Genomic DNA, 25,986 nt, shown 5'->3' on the forward strand with positions numbered 1-25,986 from the left:
CACAGTAAAAAAAAAAAAAAAAAAAAAAATTAAGATCCACAAAGAACACCATGCAGGTGTATGAGCCCTTCCTTTCTGTCCTAAGTGACATTTCTCCTGTAGGTACATTTGCCACTACGAGCGCCCATGAATACACGTTTTAATTCAATCCATTATTTGTGAGTGGCGTACACACAATCGTGTACTGCACTGACTGAACACTTCTGCCTACTCCACCAGCAAGGTTAGCAAATAAATGTGGCATTGACAGGAACGAAGCTGGAGACCAAAGCGTTAAAGTAAGACGAGCCGGGCGAGGAAGACAAGCACCACCCCGTTTTGCTCCTCTGTGCAACCCTAAATGCTGAGCTGAGCTCAAAGAACCAGAGACCAGAACAGGGTCACCAGAAGCCCAGGAGGGAGGGGATGGGGAAGACTGTTTAACAGGTAAACTGTCACAGCCAGATGGGAGCAATACGCTTTGGTGTTCTATTACGCAGAGGGTGACTCTAATCTTCTAATTAAAAATAGCTGGAAGAGAACATTATGACTGTAATCATTACAAAGAAATGATAAATGCTCCAGATGATGGATAACCCAGGTATTCTTGATTATTAAATAATATATAAATGTTCCAAAACACCACACTGTACACCCTTAAGATGTGTAATTATCACCTGTCAATAAAAATGATTATCAAGTATAGTTTCATGTCCCTCAGGAAATCATAACTTAATATATTGTGAACCCAAAAATGTAGGTGTTCCTTTCCCCTCTAAATCCAAGAAGGCAATGACTTATTTAAAAGAAAAGGCAGGCCTGTAGAAGGCTGGCCTAAGAGGAGAGGATTAGGGTAAGAGATCTTGAATTTATTAAAAATAAAGAAAACCACAATCATTAAGGATTTATAAGCATCCAGTAACTTTCTAAGTGATTCACATACATTATTTTATTTTTCCTTCCAAGAAGTTGAGATTGGAATTATTATCTGCATTTCACAGATGGGAAAAGTTAGATTTAGCTGGAGTTACCAGCTAATAAGTGGTAGATCCCTAATCCCAACCAGGTCTACCTGGCCCCCAAACCTCGTACCTTTTGCTGAGCACCTACTGTAAACACCAATTAGACACAGACACATTTCCCACAGCCCTTACAACCCCACACATTTTCTGTGTTACAATAATTGTGTTGCCATTAAACACTGTAAGGGTGAAAAATACATGATGGAGAAACCTTAGACCTCGGCACCACGAGACAATTACTGCAGATATTTTCAATCTGACTTTGACAAGGATGAGAGAAGAACTGGCTTAGATCCCAAGATATCTTGCATGATGAAAAATGAAGGTTTCTTGTGTTTTCACAGCTAATATTGTTCTCAACGCCACACTGAACATAAACTCCCTTTCCTGGCTGAAGCCCTTGCAGGTTTGGGTCCTTAAATGCTTTGATATCGAGATGCAGACAGGAGGGGACTTCATTCTCCCACTGCCACAGCAGATTAAAGGCACAAAGAGTGGTATTTCAGGCAGAGAGGCGCACTCTAGGAACATATTACTCTGTAATCCAGAAGAAAAGAAACCACAAAGAAATAAAGGGAACTGTGGGTTGTGGTTTTTAAGATAAACACTATTTCATGACCCATCTTCCAACCCGTCTGTATTTGGGTTGACTGTATTTCCAAAACAGGGAACAGCCTGCCAGGGCAGCTCAGATCTCGTGGGATTCCACAGCCACGTGTCCTAAACGGAGGTCACTACCAGGGTGGTGTGAGCTAGAGGACGAGGTGTACTTCTCAGAGCCAGACCGCCTGGGGTCAGATGCACAGTCAAGTGCGTGACCTTGGGAGAGTTATTTCCTCCATGCTTTCATTTCCTCACCTGTAAAATGAGGGCGGCTGTGAGCTGCATCATTAAGTGTATTTTATGACCAACTCACGTGTCTCAGTCATTTGAAAAATAGTGCTTTATATCAGGAAAAATGTCATTCATTTCTGTCTACTAACTAAGGAGATTCTAGCATTCTGAGGAATGTTTTGTGGTTACTCTCTGGCTGCTAGGTTAATAAAATACTTAATTTTCCATTGCTGCAAGGCCATTATCTTTCCTGCAAAATCCTTTCTATGAAAGCTTCTCTGATTCATCAGGAGTTTAGTAGGGAGGTACAAGATTAAGGACTAGTGTTTTACTTGCAGAGATCACGGAATCTGACTTTACCCTAAGACTTCACATCCTACGAGTAATCCTTGTGGTCTTATAAGCACTTTAAAAGGACTACCTCTGGGACATCAGGCGTTCAGGCCAATACCCTGAAGCCAAAAATGCTGTAGTAAACCTGCGTATTGGTTAAACTTTCCCCTTCCTTTTCCTTTAAGGTTTGGTTTTAATAAAAGAGTAGGACCGATGAACAGAATCAGTAATACCTTGCTTAACGGATATGAATATGGAGGTGCTCCAGGTGGGCAAATGAACTTTCTAGATACCTGAAATTCTTGCCAGGTAAGGCAAGGCGCTGGATTTTCTAAATTTCTAAATTTCCAAGACTGTGTTCCTGTTGACTAACATCATCCATAGCATCAGGCTTGGGTTGTTAACGTGGCACAGTGACCTCAGGGTGGGACCTGCGATCTGTACTCCAGTTAACTTTCTGGGCCTCGGGTGGCTGAACTCTGGGTCCTCCGAGGTCCTCGCAACCTTTACAAGCCACACTGTCAGTACCAGGTATGTGGAGCTGGCAGCCCCACACAAAGTGCCAGTGGCCCTCCTCCTAAACCAAATTATCAGCACATATCAACTGACATGAACTGAGTATGTCCCTTCCACACAGGGAATCTAACCAAAACAAAAATTATGCGACTGGTAGTTTAAAACCACAAGCGACATATAAAAGGAACAAGCAATTTTAACACATAACACAGGTGACTCACATGTAAAACACTTAAGGAAAGAAACTAGACACAAAAACGTACAAGTGGTACTAGGACGGTGACTCAGGTCAGGAAAGCAGTTACCTGTGGCAGGAGGCAGGGGCAGGGAGAACAATCACCAGAAGATGGCACCACAGGGCACCGGGCACTGACTTGCTCCAGATTTAGACAAGAAAGTACTGTTTAACTGCGCTTGCAGGATGTACATACTGTACTACAAGCTGTATCTCCAAACAGTAAAACAACATAAAATATCTTGGGTCATGAAAATGTAAGAGCTGTCAAAATTACTACTTTACAGCACCAATAACACTGCAAGCACTCAATATTTAACATACAGTACTCAACAACTGTAACAGGAAAAGAACTTTAACTTCATTAGCTTGTCAATGTGTCCTGCATTTTGTCATTTTTAATATCTTTAGTTTATAAAACTTTTACAACACTAGCTCATAAGTGTTTGTTTCTGTATCAGAACACAAAAGCCATACATGAGTGGAAATCTGGCACTAACATGGGTGGTACAAATGCATCAGATTCACAAGCAAATGTATTTAATGTTAAATTCTGCAAAATACAGCAAAATCCTAAATCTGATGCAGAGTGCTAAGGCCTTGCGTCACTTGTGTCATTACATAATAGTTACAAAGCCAGTACGTCTCAAGACGTTGCATGTCACTAAAAGCATACAGCATACAATTAGGGAGGACTTAGGTAGACCAAACTGGTTTACGACAGCTGACAGAACTCACTGATTAAGCTTCCAAACAAGGTCCCTCAAATACAGAATGCTCACTTGAAAAGGTACCGGGCATCTTTTGTGAGCCAGGCAGTGTGCTAAAGCACTGGGGTCAGAAAGAGCTGCGCGTTGCGCCCAGCCCTGGGAGTGTTCCTCTTGGGCAAAGACGTCCAACTGCGCACAGAAAACTGTAGTGAGCACCATGGGGAGAGTGAAGGGAGGAAATCCGTGAGGAGGGTTCTTAGAAGCAGGTATCTGAGTTGGGCCTGGAGGCAGCAGCTTGAAAACCAGCCAAGAGAGCCTAGCAGGGAGAACAGGATGTCTGCAGAGGGGAGGAGTGGAGTGTTTAGGAATCAAAAGACTGCTTGGGGTGTCTAAAACTGAGAATGACGGAATGGGCCAAGTAAAGTCAGCGCACGGCTGAGGGACGAGGCAGCTGCATGCTGGGCAAGTGTGTCTACAGGCTCCACCAGCCTCGCTAGTCTTTACACTAATCACAAAAATAAAATATTGACAAAGAGAGACACTAGAATGCCGAAAGGAAAGAGAGAAAAAAAAAACTGATAAAATCCTATCTCAAACATAGACTGCAAATTATTATTATCACTGCAGTATTAGGAATTGAACCCAGGGTCTCCTCACACATGCTAGGCAAGTCTTTTGGCACCGAGCTTCATCCCCAGGCTCACCTCCCTTTTTTTCAGACAGGGTTTCACTAAGTTGCCTAGGATGGCTTCAAACTTGCAATCCTGCCTCAGCCTCCCAAGTAGGGGGGATCCAACGTGCTGGAGCTTTTTTTTTTTTTTTTTTTTTTTTGCGTCAGGGTTTTGCCAAGTTGCCAGGCTTGCCTTGAACTTGTGAATCTCCTGAATCTTCAGCTTCCTGAGTAGCTGGGAATAAAGGAATGCACTACGTACCTGGCCTCAGAACATTTAAATTCTTATTAATTTTATGAAAATACAGAGCCTTGACCACACTGTATTGAGATTTTTTAATTTGGTTCACGTGCTGTACTCAGTTACGTAATGACGATCCCTTGAGGCACTCATACCGTTTGGTCGGCGTGTGCCTGCACGCTGCACCCCTCTGCACAACAGTACTCAGGCTTCTGTCTGGGATCCAGCAACAAGACCCAGTACGGAAGAAACACAGACAGAGAATCACTTCAAATTAGAGCTGAGTTCTCACGTAGAGTATATTCTCTATCACTTGAGGCAATATCAGGCTTTGGGCCTCACAATGCATGACTGGCAGTTAACTATTCTCCTAGGGGTACCCAAACTACTAAACTCCACTTACCAACACAGCCTTGGGGCTTTTCACGGAGACTGGGGGGTGGGTAGACAAATTGTAAAGGGCAAACTTTTCATCAAGGATGAAAGAAAAGGCAGGACTAAGGATCATTTTGCTGCGGGCACAGATCCTTCTGTCTTATTTAAGGACGGAGGAGAGAAGACCCTAAGTACCTCATATTCTCAGGCCAATCCATAGCTACAGAAGAGGTCCTGAACTACTCTGATTCCAAGAAACACCACAGTGCATGCCTGTGAGGTGCGATTGAAAACTACAGTGAATATTTAAATTACAAATTTATTACAGTGAAAGACACACTGCTATTAATCCTCCTCAAAATACTGCTTCTTGCTTCAAATATACTTATCCCATATTTCTTGCCACTTTCTGCAGCAGGTCAGTAAGTCCCCTTTTGTGAGTGTCTAGTTGGTCTGTCGCCTCGGCTTCAATGCACTGAATCATTTTAACGGTTTGCCTTCCTGGGTGTCTTGACTTTGGGGGAAAGCTGGAAGTCAGGCAGTGCCACATCAGTGAATAAGGCAGATGAGGACACAGCACAATGTTTTACAAGCCTGCCTTTCTGCTGGATGCTACTCGACAGCAGCATTCACGGCAGTATTTTTAAATCACATCTCATAAAGACACTCGTGAAAGAGGACTTCCAGAACTGCTTCAAAAAGTATCGAAAATAATGGGCTAAGTGTGTCTGCAGAGGGCGGGAGTCTTCTGAGGGGAAGTAACGGCAATGTGTTTTTTACTATAATAAATTTTATTTTAAAAATGTAAACCTTCATTGTACATTCTGATCACCACTCATACTTGTCTATGACTAACTGCGCCTGAAAAAAAAGACAAACCTAGATTAATAAAAGGACAAAGAGTGGGGGTGTGGCGGGGTGGTAGAAGGCAGACTGGGAAAGTGACGATGCCAGATGCCTTTTTTCTCTTCGCTGGGACCTGCAAGAGACGAAGTTACGGTCTGTACCTGGCACACAGCCCTAACTCCCCCCGAGACCGGGAGGACTCTGTGATAGGGACACCTGCTCTCAGCTTGCTACAGAGCTGCCTGTGTGCAGAAATACCGCTGGGAAACAGTCACTGTGTGCCCAAGGCAAACGGCCTCTCTTAAGAGACTTTATTCACACCTAGTTCTTCTACACATGATGCGAGAATGACGGAATTCTCTCTCTGCCTTGAGAAAGCGGATGAACCTGACCCCCAGGGGCCGTTACCTTCCTCACCGTATTCACAGAGCGGTACATTTCACTTGGACTCAGTCCACCTACTTTATTCGGCATTTCAAAATGTTAAGGACCCTCTGCTTGAGATTCACCAACTGAGAACACCGCGAAATCTCACTCAGCCCAAGATATTACTCTGAACTCAATGAACTGAAATGTCTAATCTCTCTGAGGTCACTTATTGCTTTAAATGTTATGATTGTTTTATTATTAAAGCCACTGTAAAGACATCTGTGAGTATTATAATCTCTGTGTCAGAAAGACTTTGCCTGATCACTTTTCATCCTGGAGAAGTATGTGGTCAATAATCAGTGAACAGGGGCTGGGCGTGGTGGTGCACACCTGTAATCCCAGCACTCGGGAGGCTGAGGCAGGAGGATCTCTGTGAGTTCGAGACCAGCCTGAACTACTTAGTGAGTTCCAGGTCAGTCTCAACTACACAGTGAGACCCTGTCTCAAAAAAAAACCAATCAGTGAACACATACTTCATGCTGACCGACTCTAAGAGTTCAATCATGTAATCAGAGGCAAGGGGATGTTTATCCTTAAGGGGCAAATTCTTCAAAGGAACTTAACTGTTTATAAACAGGAAATTGACAGGTGCAATTACGCAAGAACTGAATGGCGAGCAGATCTGGGTCTGATCATTAATTTCCTATGATACAGCATCTTTTATCAAACATTTCAGTAAACCTTTGCAGCTGTTCTTGCTCCGCCCTACACTCGGATCCTCTCAAAGGGTTACCGACCTGCTCTGAGTATGACTGACAGGCGTCCGGCCTCTAGGACTTACCACGGGGGTCACACACAAGCTGCCTGGAGCTGGAAGTCGAGGTCCTCCCTATCTTGGCCCAACCCTGCCCGCCCGTCTGGATCAAAGGACCTTGTTCTGGTCAAGCAAGGCAGGCCCAGGTCTCTGCTACGCTCTCCCCTGTGCCCGCACCCTTCCCTCTTCCCGCCCACCATCTCCTGGGTGCCTGTGACTTCAAGTAGCACGGCAGATGCTCGCTACAGTTCGTCAATTTGCTCAGTGCGGCAGAAATTAAGGAACTCGATGAAGTCGCAGAGTAGGAGGTGGCAAGCCCGAGTCTGAGCCCAGGTCTGATTCCACAGCCTATGTTCATCCCAAAGCTTCAGGCTTCCTGGAATGCCGTTCCCAACTCGATTTTACCAAATCTTTGGGGTTCCTTGGATTTCTGGCTCAACATTAATGAAATCAGTTCTGATCACCCCCAATCTAAGAATCATCCTTAGCCGGAATCCTTGTGGCTCAACCCTTGACTGCCTATTATTTTTATTTTTTGCCAGCCTCAGAGCCCCACACTGTCTCTTGAACACAGCAGGCCCTTAATTGTCCTCGTAGGTGAGTCATCTTCCTGCTTTGGTATTAGTTCCTATGGGCACAATGCCTGACAGGTAGGATAATTTCAGGAACGGAATAAAAGAAGATTCAACAGTAAGGGCATTTACGATCTTACAAATGAAGATCAGAGGACAGGGCTAATTTGGAGTCTGAAAAATATTAGAGATCCAAGCACTTTCCAGTTTCTTCACTTCACTGTTTTGGGGACTTTTGCTTATTCTCTCAGGGGAGCAAAAGAGCTACTGAGCTCTAGGACTCACAGGTGGACAGTCCCAAAACCACAGCCGAGGACGCCTCTCTCCTCTCATCTTTTCTGAGAGAGGAAGATGTTCTCCAGAAGCTTCTCAGCAGATTTCCCCTCGGGTCTTTTTGGCCAGGCCGAGTCACGTGTTCAGCCCCAGTTGCAGGAAAGGCTGGGGGAGCAGAATGTTTAAGGGTCCCAGCCCCGGCTGCCAGAACAGGCGTGGTCACCAGGTGGAAAGTGAAGAAGAGTGGGAAACCCACTATGCCTGCAGACACACCAGGAAGCCCTGCGCGTCCGAACAGATGGAATACCGAGAGGAAGGCGCTGCTACTGAGGCTGCAAGAACCTCCCAGTTGCCTGATGTCTGCCTGGAGACAGAAGACAAGAGAACTGGAACCTGGGAGTCTTCAGCCACAAAGTCATACATTCCTCTTCCTTGGATTTTTGTTAAATTCTATCACCTTTTCTGTCATCATAAAGAAAGAAGGGCAAGCCGGGCGTGGTGGTGCACCTGTAATCCCAGCACTCAGGAGGCTGAGGCAGGAGGATCACTGTGAGTTCCAGACCAGCCTGGGCTACACAGTGAGTTCCAGGTCAGTCTCAACTACACAGTGAGACCCTGTCTCAAAAAAACAAAAACAAAACAAACAAACAAACAAACAAAAAAAAAACAAAAAAAGAAAGGGTGAGGAAGAAAAAAAATAATCCATCCTTTCTGAACTTCCATAGTTCTCAAAACATCTTAAAAAGGCAAAATAAGCACCATCTAGAGATTTACAGAACAGAATTGGAGACCAGGTATTTACCAGCCTTCTGCCCATCTCCAATTTTCTTTGCGGCTTCTAACGTGACAGTGTACATCCATCAATAGAGAACACCTGAAACAATCCCGGCACACTGGACAGTGGTGTGGCCGTGAGACGGGAGTGGACGTGAACGGGCTACCGCGGGAAGCTCTCAAAGCCAAAAGCGGTAAGATACAGCTGTGTGTGCCGCACACTCACTTGTGCCTTGGGGGCATCCTGCACATCTACAGAAGCCTACACTGTGGAGGGTAGTTACCTACTGTAGAGAACAGGACTGGGAGTCTGGGAACAAGGGGTGTGTGCGCCTGCGCAGCACAGGGCCTGTGCGGGCTCGGTAAGAGCACCACCACAAGGCTCCATCCATCCTCCGCCCTACTTCCCTATTTAAATGTTGAGACAGCATCTTGCTGAATTGCCCAGGCTGGCCTCGAACTTGCAATCATCCTGCCTCAAACTCCCGAGTAGCTAAGATCACAGTTAGCTGCCAACATGCCCAGCCAGAAAAGACTTTTGTTTCACGTTCTTTTTGATAGAGCTTGTTTTTTTATTATTTTCATATTTTTGACAAACACATGCCTGATCCTCAGAGAGAGGCAAAGATCCAAACAGTTGCAAAATTTTATCCCTGCCCACAGATGCTTACTCTACTCCTTCAAGGGGCTATGGTTTTATGAATAGTATCAAAATGAATGGCCTCCAAGATAGCAGGGACTTTTTTTGTTTTTGTTTTGTTTTCTTTTGTTTTTTGGGGTTTTTTTGGGTACTAGGGACGATCTCTGGACCTTGCACTTAACAAGGCAAGCAGTGGAACCACTGAGCTAAATTGCCAGCCCCAGGAACTTTTATAAATGCAAACTAACTTAAAGATGTAGTTACATGATTCCTTTTAGAAAAGCAACTCCCCGCTGGAAAAGGCTCTTTAACCCAATTTCCCAAGGAATTAAACCACGTCAAGGTAGTCCTAAAAATGTTTTATAGAACTAACCTGGGTCTTCATGTCCTGAATAAAAGTTTTCAAGTAAAAAAAAAAAAATCCACGATAAACACGGTATGCTAATATTAAATCTCCTTATAGAGCTCTTCACAAAACAACAACTTCTCAAAGTACCAGTGTAACTGAAACATTTTCACTGATCACCACTTCTCCCAGGGCAGGCAGCCTTGAATCTCTACTCCGCGGGCAGAGAAGCCCCACACCGACTCCTCACTGGTGACACCCACAGTGGGCACCAGGCATGTGGGACAGGCGCAGACACATCTATGCGCTGCCCATGGCACTCCTGTCCATGATGACTCTGGGCTGTGTATGCAGGAGCTCCACAAGATCATAACAGAGCTGAGAAGGCCCCATCGCCAAGTGACACTGTGCTGCGCCCACATCATGCGTTTCTCGTGCCTTGATTCGATGCTGGTCCAGATGCACCTGCAGCCACACCACTGGTCATGTAAGGGGAGCACCTGCGCCGGGAGCAGTGCGTAACACCGGAAGGTAACACAGGACCGCGCTGCTGGTGCACGTGTTTACTATACCCACTGATATTTTTGGAGGCTTTTTTTTTAATACTGAAGATTGAACTCAGGACCTTGCACTTGCCAGGCATGCGGCGGAACCACTGAGCTAAATCCCTGTCTCACCTATTGATATTTTAACACACACACTCCTACTTAAGAAAACGAGCTGACTATAAAGCGGCCCCAGAAAGCACCCTAAACACAGAAGGCGTCGGTCCCCTGTGCATTACTGTCCCAGGTGACCTCGTGGAAGTGGAAGACAGCGTTCCCAACGGTCCTGACCCATGTGGGCCCAGGCCACTGGCTGTAGCTGTGTCTGCATTTCTAACAAACGATATCTGAAAACTAAAACTAAATTCCTTGTAGAATAAGGCCATAAACAAAATATTTCTGTACAGCTATGCAATGTATGCCTTTTAAACTGTTACGACAAAAGCCAGAAAGTTTAAAGAATTTTAAAAATCTATAAAGTAAAAAAGTGACATTAAGCTGAGGTTAACTTCTTACTGAAGAAGGCATTTTAAATCGATTTCAGGTGGTCTAAGTGTGCAGTGTTTACTCAGCCTGCAGCCGTGGACAGGTCCCACGAGCTAAGTGCATGCACTGCTCTGTGTCGTGACAGGATCGTCACTGTGCCTTTTCCGTGCCCACTTGTGTAGATACACGGACATCGCACCGTGTTACAACTGCCTGCGGAGTTCACTGCTGTACCACATTGTCCAGGTTTACAGTTGGGAGCAACGGGCCACACCTGCAGCCTAGGTGTGCAGCTGCCCTTCCCAGCGTGTGTCAGCTCACACAGGGCCAGAACTGCTGAACGCAGTACCGCCCGAAACATGTGCCCCAGAGTACAGCCTGGGTGTGACACAGGGTGTCTGTCCCCGAAGGCCCACGCATGTCGGAGCCTGTTCTCAGAGCTCCTGTGACTGTGGGCTGCCCCGTTTCACTTGATTTCTATGTGTATTTGGTTTTGCCTTTCAAAAACAGCCTCTAAACAATAACTACAAAGAGCAATAAAGCCACATCCTTAAGGCTGAAATTAGTTTCTCACAAGCCAAAACGGTAAAAAAAAAAAAAAAAAAAAAAAAAAAAAAAATTGTTGGTCCTAGGATTCATTTTAAAATGAAATAATATTAAAAGCATATTAAAAAGTTTACATTTAACTAATTTTTATTATAGTTCAGCATTTGAACAGCCACAGGCCCTAGAGACCAAGAAATCCTATTCACAAGTTAGAAGAGTACATTAAAAACATTCAGAGAATCACTGTTCACAAAAGAAGACAACAACAAAACAACCCACAACCTAAAGGCCAATGGACAAAAGAATGGCGGTAAGCACATAGTGCACGCGCACACACACACACACACACACACACCCTGTCAGTGCACAGGGATGTCTCATGGTAGTCCCCCCCACAATCTCTTGATGGAATATCTCCTCTGTGTAATATTTAATAATTTATAGGCATTTAAAAATAAAAACTATGGATTAAATTATATAATAAAATAAACCAAATGTGTTGTAGACGGAGTAACAACTTTCAAGCCTACTGCTGGCTCTATTCTTAGCTCTTCAGGTAATAATGTTCAAATCTAAATTATGATCTGGGCTCAAAGGCCCTCAGGCCACACCTACAAAGGGGGCCACATAACCAGCCCACCCCGCCCCCAGCCCCCTGTCCCAGCTAGCTGGGGGAGGAGCAGGAGGGGAGGAGGAGCAGGCCAGGCACCATGGCAGGGCTCCTCCAGGTGACCCCCCCGCCATCTTAGGCTTGTGATCAGCAGAGCACAGGAGAACTTGTTCTACAAGCAGCGCTCTAGCAGTTTTCCCTTTCAGTTCTCACTGAAAGCATGCGTGTCCAGCCCACCAGCTGTTCTATTCATGGTGCAATGAGGCTATACGATGCTCTGCTGTTCCAACAACTGCCCCCTCAGATTTTTGTTTGAAATCGTAGAAGTCTAGCCTCCAAGATACGGACCATCAGTTCCTGGAACCTGATTCCCTCTCCCCCACCCGTTAATCAGGTTTAAAGACTGGAACCGTACACTCACCTTTATGACACTCTCAGCAAACCTCTGTACAAAACTGACTGGGAAAAGAAGTCTCAGTTCAGTGGATTCAAACACTCTAGTGTCCAGGGAGTGAAAGACTGCATTTACTCTGCAGCAAGACATGGACACACACAGAGCCACAGGTTGAAGACAGAGTTCCCAGGAGATCAACAGTGCCTGGGGTGCAGAACTCACATGAAACGGAACCTTCACCCCTGCAGGAGCCCACACCCCCCCGTGGGAGTCCCGGGATGGCCGGGAGTCCCGGGATGGCCGGGAGCCCTGATTCAGATGCTTCAGATGCGTACCACACACGAACTTCCTCTCCCCACCCACAGCTGGGACCCCACCACGCCCTCCTTCCTCCTGCTCCGCGGTGGCTGAGCGCCACAGGCAGGTTTGTGGGGGCTCCAGGTTCCGGAAGGGGGACTGGAAGATACCCACTTGTGGAGAGATACGATGTCCCAAGTTAGACTTTGACTCAGAGCCTGCCAGGCCGGGGTGACTGCAGAGCACAGTGGGAGGGGAATGGCCCTTTCCAGGCAGCAGCCGGCACACCCGAGCCCACATATGTGCCTACCTCCTCAATCACTCAATCACTCATGCTGGAGCTACATTTTTAAAGAGACCAAACAATAAAGGAGCTCAGCAGTTCGTTAGCTTAGGCAGTTTAAATACCTAGAAACCCACCGAGAAATCAGGGAGGGATTCGGGCAAGCACAAAGTTAAGTATTAAGAAGATAGAAATAATCTGCATTTCTTTCAAGAATCTCACAGGACATTAATCACCATAAAGCTCTACAATGCGTATTTACGGGTTCTGGCTGGAGCAGGAGGGTGGTGAAGACTTACCAAAGCCACACAACAAATCGGACCAGACCAGGACCGGCAACCAGCTCACCTTCCTGCCTGAGCAGCAGCCAAGTGTGCCTGACGGCCAGGCTGGTATCAGAACAGCACCGAGCAGTGACTCAGCCTGGACTTTGGAGATCCTGCTCACACGGGTATTCCCGTGTTTGTCTCGGAGAAACTCCACACCCTGTGCTGTGCCCCACATGAGGGCCAGTGGTAACGCACAGATGGCTCTTTGTGCCGTCAGCGGGAGCCAGGCACGGTCTACATCTCTTCAGGGAGGCTGAGCTAAACGGAGTCCTGCACAACACACAACTCCCAGGACCCCTCGGTCACCTACGAGGCAAAGGGCTCCGCTTAGCAAATCCAAGCTGGGCACAGCACATGCGAAGCAGCGGACTACTCAGGACACCGAGTACAAAGGCGGGAAGACTAAGCAGGGAAGTGGTTGGCGCCAAGAAGGGGCGCATGGGAGACGCCGCCCCCTGTTGATCCTTTTATGAGACAGATGCTCTGGGCGCCTCTGGTGACAGGCACATGGCAACGGGCATAGTCCCCTCCCAGTCTATGGCCAAGGAGTGGGAAACAATGACAACCATTGACAAGTGCGAGGACAGGCGTCCTTGGTGCTGAGGGAGCACCAGGAGGAGCTGCTAAGGCAGAGAGAGCAGACACAACTCGATTCTTTCTGAAGCACAGGGAAAGAGACCTGGCAGGTGATATTCCAGGTAAAGTGACTTCTGAATAGGCCAGGGGTCTGCTATGGATGTGGATGATGGAGTGCAAGGCAAGGGTGGCAGGAGAGCTGGGATAAGCCAGGTGTGGTGGCACGTGCGTGTAGCCCCAGCACTGAGGTAGAAGAATCACAAGTTCGAGTCTAGCCAGGGCAATTTAAAGATGGCCTGTGTGAAAAATTTCAAAGCTAGAAGTGTTGTTCAGTGTAAAGAACCTAGGTTCAAACTCCAGTACCGGGGGGTTGAAGGAGTCAGATGAAAAGCAGGGATCAGACTTCAAGCATCCCAGTTAAATCCCACTAGATGTTAGGATTTCGTGTGAGAGGCCACTTGGCAGCCTGCAATCTCTGGGATCCACAGGGAAGATGTATTTCAGGGGAGCAGACTGGAGCCTGCTGTGACAACCCTGGGCGAGAGCCGGTGGAGCTGGACACAGGGTGATAGAGAGGTCAGGCCTGAGAGGCACGAAGGAGACAGCATCAAACAGGACTTAGCACCTGGGTACAGGTGGGGAGTCAAGGAAAACCCACTTTGGTCCCATTCCTCCTGGAGGCTATACGGTCATTCACAACACAGGTGTGTTAAGTTACTTTTCTCTAGATGCTGAGACAAAATACCCCACACTCCAAGTTAGAGGGGGAAGGGCATTCATGTGGCTTACAGTTCGCAGAGGTTTCAGTCCATAACTGGCTGGCCCCAAGGCAGGGTGGCACGGCAGACAGGAATCGCAGAAGAGAAACAGTTCATGGTAGTCAGAAGGTAGCAAAGCAAGCAAGGGACCTTAGCAGTGTCTTTCTGTCCCTTCTGTACACTATCTAGGCTGCCGGGATTAGGGCAGTGCCAAACCAATGATATACTGGTTTAGTAATCACACACCTTAATCCCAGCAACATCCTCTAGATTCAGCCACCACATGAGGCTTTGGAGGGACAACTAGATGCAAACCATAACAACAGGCAAGAGGAGTTTAGAGGAGGACTCAGGACAGGGTGAACTTGAGGTTCCCAGGACCCCAAGGAATGGATGTTCTGATGGGTGCTGCTCTCTGACAGGAATGGGCCCAAGAAAGAACCCGGGAGCCAGCAGCAGCAGGTGCCTGGCATCTGACTCAGGGACAGGCACCACAGGTGTAGGGTCAGCCCACACCTGGTCAGGTCCTGGCCTTGACTCTCAGTAGCTGCATGGCTGCAGGCAAGTAAATTAACCTTTCTGAGATTCTGGCTTTATCTAAGAGATTCCTCTTGAGATTGAAGCCATGGCAGTCAGAAGATGTTTAATATTGTCCTTTTGCCCTTTTGAGATCACATACGGCTTTGGATTATAATCAGAGTTTTTAACCTACGCGGCAGATTACAAGCTTTCTTGCTGTCTGTCAGTCATTTGTCTTTAAATCCCTTTTGACCTTTCTCACATCACAGGTTCTCAAATATCTGAAATGCCACAAGTCATATAAAACCACAGGTCAGAATTGTCCAGGGGACCAGGAGTTTCCTGCTCTTGACATTAAATAACAAGTGCAAAGATCTCAAAATTGCGAGGTGGTTTTGGTGGTATTGATTTAACTGTATTGGTGGTGTAGTCGGGGAGAAAAGGGCAAAGAGGTTTGGAAATGAGGGGGAATTCCATCGGTGTAATAGAGCCAGAAAAGTCTACTGTGCACAGAACTACACCGTAATACTGAGGAGGAAGACTCCTTACTGAAACTAATATTCTATGACCTCTAGCCTCTGGCTCGGTTCAAGGAAGGTTCTAAAATAATGTTAAATAATAAATGCTAGCAAATGGGTTTTGCCTCAAACGAAATGTTAAGTCAACTACTTTATACACAAGAAATATGTGCTTTATTTTTCGTTAGGCTCATTTTATTTTGTAACTCAGAACCTTCTAAAACAAAGGATGGTCCCTGACTTCGTCTGACTTAAATTTTTTTTTGCCAATTTCACCATGGCGTGACAGTGATACCGCAGAAACTTCATTCAAATCAGGATCTTGCCCTGGGTTAGTGCAGTGTGTTACCACCCTCTCCGGGGACCCACTGGGTGCTGTCATTGCTGAGGCTTTCCGGTCAGACGCAATCACCAGGGGACGACACAGCACCCCGCCTGTGTGGCGAAGCCATGGTCCTGAGTATATTAAATGCATTTTCAAGTTAGGGTAATTTCAACTTGGGATGAATTTATCAGGACGCATCCCCATCAGATAACAAGCATCTCTACAGTAAGATGAAAAGGCCAGACTGACCATTAACGGCATACATAATTCAATTCCGCGTAGCTGAGCTTGTTCATTTCTCTTCAAACTTGGACTCCAACTTGTCTTACCCATGTTTCTGGCTACTTTAATAGTCTGAACATAGCCACTGGATATTTTATTTCATCTCCAACTTTCTTGCTGAAACACGTTCACAGTCACTCCCTGCATCGTTTCTGATCCTTTCTTGGTAGCTTCCTGTTGTCACATTCTTTCCCCCATGTCCTAGTTCAGGACACCTACGTCCTCCTGTGCAGTACTTAGCCATATACATTTAAAGAAAGAAAGAATGAAAGAATCAACCTAGCTGCTTATATGAAATTACTGACAGCTGCCTTGGAGCTCCAGACTTCCTGGATCATTAACTGTGTTAATTAGATACAGATAATCAGTTCAGAGCTAACGGTCTGCAGGACTTTCCTTAGTCCACATGTGACACGGCCAGGATGACGAGTCCCCAAGCCCCAAGGAGGAACAAGTACTTTGCCCTCACGTTTGCAGTCCTAGCCTGAGGTTTTCGCTGCTCTCCGGTTTTCTGGACTATGGGTGGCTCTGGTTAAACTCACAGTACACACGCCCACCCCTTTTAACCAACCTCAAAGATTTTGACACCTCCCTGGCACATGGACCCCAAGCTGTCTTGCAATTCTTCCCTGCTTCGAATGGACTTGAATTTTCCACCTTTAAATAACTGTTTTTGTGGCTATGAAGTCCTCGTCCGGCCTGCTGCCAATAGGGCACAAAATGAAGACAGACAGAGGGCCGGATCAGATGGCACTGGCCACTAAGCCAGCAAGATCCCCATGAGCCCAGGTGGCCGGTCTGTGTTAAGTTTTCCCCAGGAAACTGAGGAGACACAGGTGGTGCAAGTGACAGATGACTAAGACTAATTCTCTCAGCTGCAAACAGGACTCTGAAATGCTCGAGTAACAACGCACACGTGCACATGCAGGCCTGGGTGTCTCGCCACGACCTGCATTACAGGTGTTTAAAACGGAGAGCAGCTCAGCGCTGTAATGCTTCACCCAAAACTGCCCTATGGCTTCTACTACACGAGCCGGTGATGGCCAGGAAGCAGTGTAAGCGGCCGAGAGCACAGGGTCTTACTTTACTCAGAGTCCAGCTCAGGATCTGTGACCAAGACGTAAAGCTCTCTCTTTGCACATTCAGGGTTAGCTACTTGCTCTCTTAAGTCACTATCCTCTCCTGCCTCGGAGCACTTCATATATTTTAAAAATCCCTCTCTTTCTCACAGATAGCTCGTTTAATTCCACCAGAGATCCATGAGTGAGTCTCAGGCTTTGCGGGTGTGGACAGGGATATCTGTGTCCTGCATGCACACCAGCTGAACCAGGGAAGCTGTCAGAGGGGAAACGACCTCCCGAGCAAGACGGCACAGGCTTTGAGGGGATGAGATATTCGCATCTATCCTTATTTAAGATACCCGTATACCTTGTCTCAACATTTTGCTTTTGGAAACTTACTCATCTATAGGGCCCGGAGATGCTGCCAGCAGCATATACAAAGCCCTGGGTTTGAGCCCCAGTACTGCAAGAAAAAGAAAGAGATTTACCCAAACGTAGTTACCAAAAACCATAATGAAGATTTTTAAAAACAGTACTACAAAGCAAAACAAATGAAGGAACTTACGCTGGACATGTATCCACAGGGGACTGCTAATCAACACTGGACCATTCTATAAAGATGCCTAAGAAATATCACCTTGCCAGCTCTGGAGGAAAGGGGAAGAAGCTGGAAAGGACTTTACTCTCCACCTTTTCATATTGAGATTTTTTTTCTTTCCTTCCTAGGAACTTGCACTTTTTAAGCTAAGCTGGTTAGGTTTATGCAGATGATATACGACATACTTCACTTAACGTCATTGTTTAATCTTTGTTAAACAGGACAGAAGAGCCTGGGCTCAAACACAAACTCTACAGAATGGATACACATGGTGCTTGTGTTGGCAGTTAATGATTTAATCTTTAAACCCAGATTCTCAGAGACCGGAGTTTTGTCCAAAGGCCAACACTGTGTTATGGTCTCCTCTATAATCTGTGAGCCATCACCCCTGGGCCAAAGATAAGGTGTTTAGTTTTACTCAGTAGGGCAAAAACAAACAAGAAAACAAAACTCCCCAGGTTAAAAACCACCACCACCACCACCACAAGACTGACGCCAGGCCTGGTGAGGGACGCACTGACTCTCTGGGTCTGGAATCCAAGCTGCACAGTTTTAACAAGCTGCCCAGGTAACTCAGATGTCACCGGCACTGGCTCCTGCACACCAGAAGTAACTGCTTAGCACACACTATCCTAGCCAACAAAAAACACATAAATAAATATTCCATGAACAAAGGCGCACACTACTGTCCCACTCCAGGATTTTAAAACCAATTTCCAGCTCTGATGTGGGGTTTGGAGCTGGTCCTTGAAGAGATTGGGTGCATGTGGGAGAGCTGGCCCAGATGCTGGAAGGGAGCTTGTGTACTGGGGGCCAGTGTTTCTCAAGTTTTGGGAGCTGTGAGCTGCCGTCTAGGCCCATCTAGACCCCTGAGAATCTGGTGGCAATCTGTGTCTGGCAGCCTCCCTTCTCCCTCCATCGGCACCTCGCTCTTCAGCTCAACTGGTTCGAAACCTCTGGGCTAGACTGGCATTTCCCAACAGCTCACTGAAAGATCACTCGGAGCTGTCTCTCCTTGCCCCACCCCAGGCCTAGAGAAGCAGATTCTCTAGGCCTTAAATCACGGTCCCAGGTTATTCTTGTAGGCAGGAAGTCTGGGAAACACCAAGTCAGGTCAAACTCCTGCTGTCAAGGTAAAGGTAGACCCAGGGAGTTAGGTCATTTCTCCCAAGAATTCACAGCTGATTAACCACAGCTGGCAGACTTGTGAGCTAACTCTTCTCCCCTTAGGCCAACACTGTTTGAGTCTCTACGTGACAGCCTCAGTATCTGCAAGGGTTCTGATTCACCCTGATGAGGCCATAAGTGACTAATGAAGTCTGAGCCCACAGCGGCCTGAACGCCCCTGGGTTAAAGGATAACTGCAGGAGTAGAGCTGTGTACACCAACCTTCGCCCGAGTTCTTTCACTTTCAGTATCGGCGTGAGGAGAAACACAGAGCTACATGCCTGAAAGAAATGTCATCCCAGCTCCACACAAGCACAGCCAGAGGAAGCAGGAACGCAGGATGATTCAAAGTTCTCATCATTTCCTGGTCACGCATCAGCATCTTTGGCAAAAGAAGTCCAATAATCACACACTTCGTTTCCAGCAACAGCCTGAAACCTTGCGGCAGGGAGAGGAGGGAACAGCTACTGAGATTCCGCACGAGGGCCCAGAACCAGAACGGTAACCCTGGAAGGCTGGGAAACAACCCCCAGCCTGGATGGAGATCACACAGCAGCTTTGACTCCGGGAGAGCTCAATCCAGTTATAATTGCCTGTAATTGGCCCTCCTACGCAGCCTAGCAATTTCCAGCTGCGATCAGTTCCACAAAGGATACGCGATATTTTTCTACCTTTAAAATCAGAATCCTCTCTGGTTGGATTCCTAGCACTACTGTTTTTTTGTTTTGTTTTGTTTTTTTAATATACCAAGATATACACAGGATGAATGAATGAACGAATGAAAGCAAAGATGGAAACAGACCTTAATGATAACTCCCTGGATGGAGATTTGTAAGGGAGATGGATGCTCACTGGGAAACCCTTTTGATTCCCAGACACACGGCCCCCAAAACATATGAATCTGGTGAGCTGTTTGCTGGGCTCTCATTTTTATCCTTCTAGATTCTCTGTTAATAAAGTCACAACCCTTTGTTGCCATGGAACCCAATCAGACATGAAGTCTGTTACTATGACTTCCCTGCAGGTCTAAAAAAAGACCTAGTGACCAGAAGACCAGATTTTAAAATTTTCAAAACAAAAAAAATTTTGAAAAACCCCAAAACAAAGTAAGGCAAAGAGGTGCCAATCTTCATACGCACTGACATTTAGACTTCTGTGAAGTGGGCCTGAACTCTTGAGCCAAAAGCTAGCCACTGTTCCATAAAAATGTCTTAGCTGGGACTTTCTGAAGGAGATGATTTTATAAAATACCTGGCAAAGAGGATAAAAATGTTCTTAGGATTTCTTCCATTTTGTTCTCTTTCAGGCAAGCTTTCTGAAATTCGAGTCACTGTTTAGCAAACATATGTCAATCAGCAGCTACCAAATTGCAATATTCATTTCCACCAATACTTAATTTTTGCCAAGAGCTCATTACTTCTCTGTAAAGAAAAGATATTCTAAACAATACAAGCAAGCCTATGTTCTGCCACCCTGAAGCTGGACTAAATCTGTGGAGGAAAATATCTGAGAATAATAGCAGAGCTATTTAAGGAAAGAGAATTAGTATTTGCTGAGTGCCTACCATGAGCCGGGCATTTCTAAGTCACAACCCTGCAACCTGGGCACTGCCATCTGTTTTGCCAAGCAGGGACGGAGCGCCAGTGAGCGTTGTTGGGAGCTCACTCGGACTCCCACGCGTGCCTGCACTGGTGCTTGGCTCCCAATGCTGCAGCTCTTCACTCATTCAGCCACCAGGGATTGCTGGCCTCACGGGCGCTACCCGTTCTGTGCAGCATCTGGTTCTTTATGAGAAGTCAGTCTGTAAAGCGGCCACGGGATCTGCCTGCATGGCACAGGGGCGAGTGCGGGCTCTTTCCATCTTAACATCTGCTCCCGCATCTACACTGCAGCAGCCGCTGCTGGGAGAGTCGTGACCAAACACTCCGAGTGCCCGCCTAGGACCACACCTGCTCCACCCCAGCAGGGGTTTACTGCACTGCTCAGGGCATTCCAGCTGCATCAGGGTAAAGACAGGAGGACCTCACGGCTCTGTGCGCCTGTCTGTACGGTGTCAGCAGTGAATGCAAGTCGAGCTATGCAAACTCAAAGTGGTTACTCTAACCCGATTCTGGACGAAAAGCTTCAATGAAACAGGTGGCATGAAACTGAATTTTGAAGTTACAGCATTACTTCTGCCAGCCTCTCAGCTGAGGATACGTTACCTAGTTACTTCTATAATAAATACAGCAACTACTTTCCATAAGGGAAAGCTGTGAAAGCAGCACAGCCAGGTACTACTTCATACGCACAGGAAATGCTGTGGCCAAAACACAGGGAAGGTGCTGATGAGGATGTGGAGAAATCAGAACGTCGTACACTGCTGGTGGGAATATTAATCAGTGCCACTACTTTAGAAAACACTAACAATTCCTCCAAAGGTTAAACGGAGAAGTACTTTAAGACCCAGCAATTCAGAATATATGGTAAGTTGTTTCATTTTTTTAAATGTGTCACAGTAAAAGACTCATTGCCATTAATTTCCCTTGAAATATTCCCTTCACACTAATATCTAGAATATACAAAGAACTCAATAAAATTAGACTCCCCAAATAAAAGGCCCAATCAGAAATGGGAATTTGAAATCAACAGACGCTTCTCAAAAGAAGCAGTACAGATGGCCAATAAGGTCAGGCCATGAGAAGATGTTCAATATCTTTGGCCATTAGAGAAATGAAAATTAAAACAACACCAAGATTTCACCTTGCTCCAGAAAGAATGGTCACCATCAAGAAATCAAACAGTAACTCGTACTGGTGAGGCTTCAGGGAAAAAAAACAAAAACAAAAAACACCTTTTATATTGTTAGTGGGAATGTGAACTAGCACAACCACTACACAATTTGTATGGCGATTCCTCAAAAAACTGAAACTACAAAATTCCAGCCTTACCTGTGTTTGGTATCTTCCCCAAAGAGTTAAAAGACCTCATGCTATAGTGAGATGTGTGCACCCACGGTTATAGCAGTGCTGTCTGTAACAAATGAGTTACGGAAGTGACCTACATGCCCAGCGGCAGGCGAATGGATGAAGAAAATGTGGTGTTTATACACAGTGGAGTGCTACTCAGCCATATGAGTCATCTGTAGGAAAAAGGGTACATCTGCAGACCATAATGCTAAGAGAAATAAATCAGACATAGGTTAAATATTGCATGGTTTTTCTTATATGAGAAACCAGGACATAAATAATTGTCAAAGCAAAATAAAGAGAGATGATTGGGAAACAAGGAAGAACACTCTGGGAAAACAGGAAGAGGATCTGTGGAAGGAGGGAGGGGACAGTGCGAAGAGAGGGAAGTAAAAATGGTTAAGATGTGCTATGTGTGCCAATGTAAGTATCAATTTCTCAAGATGAATGTAATTATTATGTATCACAAACATACATTTAAATATTGCATGGTTTTTCTTATATGAGAAACCAGGACATAAATAATTGTCAAAGCAAAATAAAGAGAGATGATTGGGAAACAAGGAAGAACACTCTGGGAAAACAGGAAGAGGATCTGTGGAAGGAGGGAGGGGACAGTGCGAAGAGAGGGAAGTAAAAATGGTTAAGATGTGCTATGTGTGCCAATGTAAGTATCAATTTCTCAAGATGAATGTAATTATTATGTATCACAAACATACACCAATACAAAGGAAAAAAAATACCCCCTCTCACTTCAACCACACCTATCCCACTGTTCTTGTCAGTCTGAAGCAGTTCTCCAAGTCTTCTGTGAGTATCCTTCCACGGTGTGATTAACAGATATATATATATCAGCGAGTGCTGCTGCTGAGTGCTCCCCGGAAAGGCAGGCTCAGGAAAGCACTGCAGTGCGTCCTCATCCACCTTCACGCGTGTGACACCGTGGGACTTCCGGCTCTTCCCCAAGTCAAACGATTTTTTGGGGGGGTACCGGGGATTGAACTCGGGACCGTGTGCTTGTGAGGCAGGTGGCGGCACCACGGAGCTAAATCCCCGTCCCCAAAATGATTATGAAAGGCAAAGGTCTTAAACTGATTCAGGAAATCGAGGCAACCATGGCAGAGCAACTACAGACATCGTGAAAGAGCACTTCCAAAACCACTTCGCAAGTGACAAGAACAACAGGACAAGTGCGTTCCAAGAGAGGGGAGTATTCTGAGGGGACTGATGGCCGGTGTCTTTTACCGCAATCTATGTCTTAAAATTTAAATATTCGCTACAGTTTTTGATCATATCTTCTATACCCAAGAAAAATAAACAGACATTCAAACACTTGTACAAAATGCTCATATAGCATTATTTTTAATATCCCCAAGCGGAAACAGCCCAAATGTCCATCAATTGATAAAATGTGGTCATAATCCATACAATGAATATTTAGCCATAGAAAGAACTGATCTGTGCTGCATTGTCAGTGAACCTTTAAAACATCATAGTAACTGAAAGAAGTCACACATACAAGACCATGTAATGCCTAGCTCCATGCACAAAATAGGCAAATCCGCGGAGACAGGAAGTGCCTCAAAAGCTGCCTGGGTGTGAGGGTCTGGGAGTGGAGCGTACAGTGGCTGCTAATGACCGTCTTCCGGGGTGATAAAAACAACATAAAATGGATTCTGGTGACGACTATACAACTTTGCAACTATACTAAAAACCATTCAATTATGTACTATAAGACTATGGTATGTAAATTATATCTCAATGAACCTCTTTTTAAAAAAGAAAAAAAAACCATTTTCTGGATTTTCGTTGTGAACTACTAAACTTGTGAACAACTAGCTCCCTGGACAAGACAAGACCACCCCCCAGTCAGGTTACATTGTAGCTCTCAGCAAGGTCAAGCTTCTTAAGGAAACAAAGCTCCTGTCTGAACCAAATGTTTTCTCCCTCCTTGAGCAAAGGAATCTGTGGCTTTCTGTCTGAGAGGAAACACCTGGGAGAAACCCCCGCAGGTAGAGATCAGACCCCTCTGACTGCAGGCTGGCACCTATCCTGGTCCAGTGAAATCACTTCCAGCCCCGTCTCTGGCTCTCTTCTCTAGCAGCCTCCCTCAGTCCCTGAAAACCCACCCTGTGCAGGGTGTGATGCTGGACCACTGCCATAGCTCTACTTCTCAAAGCAACCCGCGGGGAGACAGGTACCCTTCCCAGTGTCCAGGTGCAGAAAAGAGGCTCAGGAAGAGAACACTAGGTGACCACAGGGACACAGGTGCAAAGTGGTACAGACAGGATTTGAACTCAGATCGGGAGTCTAAGCTGCTTCTCATTCCTAGAGCTGCAAGTTTTGCAAAGTGAGTCCACCGTCAATCCTGGGGTTCTATGAAATTGTTAAGGAATTTGAAATGCTGTGTTTGCTTAGATGGTGAAGAATAGTAACAGAGGAGCCCTGAGGAATCACAGACATAACCCACTGCTCATCAAAAACTGCCCTGGAGTATCAGACTCTTGTTTCTCCTGTGCTGGGACAATGAGGAGAGACCGTGGCCCAGTATTTCCTCCCCAGGGCTGGTGCAACCAAGTACAAACTGGGAGGTTTTAGACACAGAAATCCTCACCCATGGTTCTCCAGGCTAAGAAGACTTAGGTCCAGGTGCAGGCCTGGCCATGCTGCACAGCGGACACCAGGAAAATAACCTCACACTCCTCCTTCTCCCCTCCTGGGGGCCTGAGGCACTGGCTGGTACACGCACCGCTTCACCCTTGGGCTCACAGTCCTCGGTCGCATTTGTCTTCCTTCTGCCATGCCTGTCCCCATGTCCCAGCTCCCCTCAATATTAAGGCACAACAGGCATCACCAACCAGGGTTCACCTGACTTCCTTTTCACTCAATTACCTCTGTAAAGGCCCCGCTCCCAAGTAAGGTGGACTGTGAGACAGGGGGGTCAGGCCTCCAACGCATTGTCAGTTCGACCCACAACACGGCTTTGGCAGTTCTGATGTAGGGCACACAGCCTCCAGTGAACAAAGGTGTCACACACAGAATTCTTCTGACAGAAGACGGTTATGCTAGATTTGCACCCATCCACCTGTGGGCAAAGGAAGCATTATAAATCCATCAGAAAGCCTGACCCAGAGCGGTCATTACCCTGTATTTTGTTTGTCTATAATTTGACATTTTCACTGTCAACTGTTGAATGGAAAATTTCCTTACGGTATTGATAAAAATCAGCTCAGCAACTTTATTCCCAAAAAACACCTAAGCAGAAACACCAATTAGCATCTTTGAACAAATATTTTTATACAGAGCAAAAGCAGAGAGAAGATAAATTTTAAAATATGGAAATAAAGAGTACATGTCTTCCTTAATTAGACTTATTTAAATAAAAAAAACATAGCCAGGGCCTTTAAAGCGATCATTTGATGCACTTAAACACTGAACTCTGAAAAGAAAAAGTCCCACTGTCTTGTGGAAATGTGTGAACTCAAATATTATATCTACGTATGCATTTCTGAAATCATTTATCTTTCTTTTCTTGTTTCCTCTTTATCCAGCCAAACACTTATTCTGCATTACATGCCAAGTGCGGAAATGCGTTCTGCACACTTCAGGGTGGTGGGCTCCAGGTTAGGAGGGTGGCAGGGCTCTCAGCAGATGGGGTGCAGACTGGGTGGAGCCGCACCCCAGCCGGGGCACAAGGGAGCCTCCTGGGGTCATGATCTCACTCAAGCCTCCAGCAGCCTTCCAAGGAAATAATTAAACTCACCTCTGACCCGAGCAGTCTGAAGCTCAAAGGCGTCGGGCAAGCTGACTCGGCCAGCACACAGCTCACAAAAGAAGGATCGGGACTTAAAAAGCGGGCTCGCTGTCCCCAAAGCCTTGGCACTGTGCCCACCTTACCTCACTGTTCAGAGCCCCTGGCACGTGGAAGGAGGGCTGAAACCTCGCCTGCACTCACAAGTCCTGGCCACTTCTCACCTCTGCTGCTACGGTTCTGGTCCCAGCCACTATCATCAGTCCCCACGGGTGTCCCTACCTACAATCGAACTGCAATCCTGAGGCCAGGGGGGCCCTGCACAACACGCACTGGCCCAGGAACTGGCCTCCCCAACCCTAAGCCTCTCTGCCATTCCGCTCTACTCCTTGCGTATTTTGCTCCAGCCACAGGCCTCCCTGACGTGCCACCCTCACCACATGC

At 46.3% G+C, this 25,986-nt stretch overlaps 1 protein-coding gene across 8 annotated transcripts in view; it reads right to left on the reverse strand.

Annotated features, from left to right (window-relative positions):
- The window catches only part of Tmcc3 (transmembrane and coiled-coil domain family 3), a 250,785-nt gene that overhangs the window by 15,108 nt on the left and 209,691 nt on the right, over positions 1-25,986 (reverse strand). Inside the window, exon 1 of one of the 8 annotated variants that reach the window (XM_010629191.3) lies at positions 24,684-24,867. The exons of 4 other annotated variants lie outside the window; for them this stretch is intronic. In XM_010629191.3, the coding sequence (XP_010627493.1) occupies positions 24,684-24,749 (66 nt within the window). In that variant the 5' untranslated portion in view covers positions 24,750-24,867. Of the gene's footprint in view, positions 1-13,009; positions 13,324-19,065; positions 19,085-19,124; positions 19,379-24,683; positions 24,868-25,986 lie in introns of those variants that run through there. 3 more of the 8 variants (XM_010629195.3, XM_033763839.1, XM_010629194.3) reach the window with 3 other exon arrangements.

This window comes from Fukomys damarensis, unplaced genomic scaffold (genome assembly GCF_012274545.1).
Source record: "Fukomys damarensis isolate Sample0158 unplaced genomic scaffold, DMR_v1.0_HiC HiC_scaffold_15, whole genome shotgun sequence".
Lineage (NCBI taxonomy): Eukaryota > Metazoa > Chordata > Mammalia > Rodentia > Bathyergidae > Fukomys > Fukomys damarensis.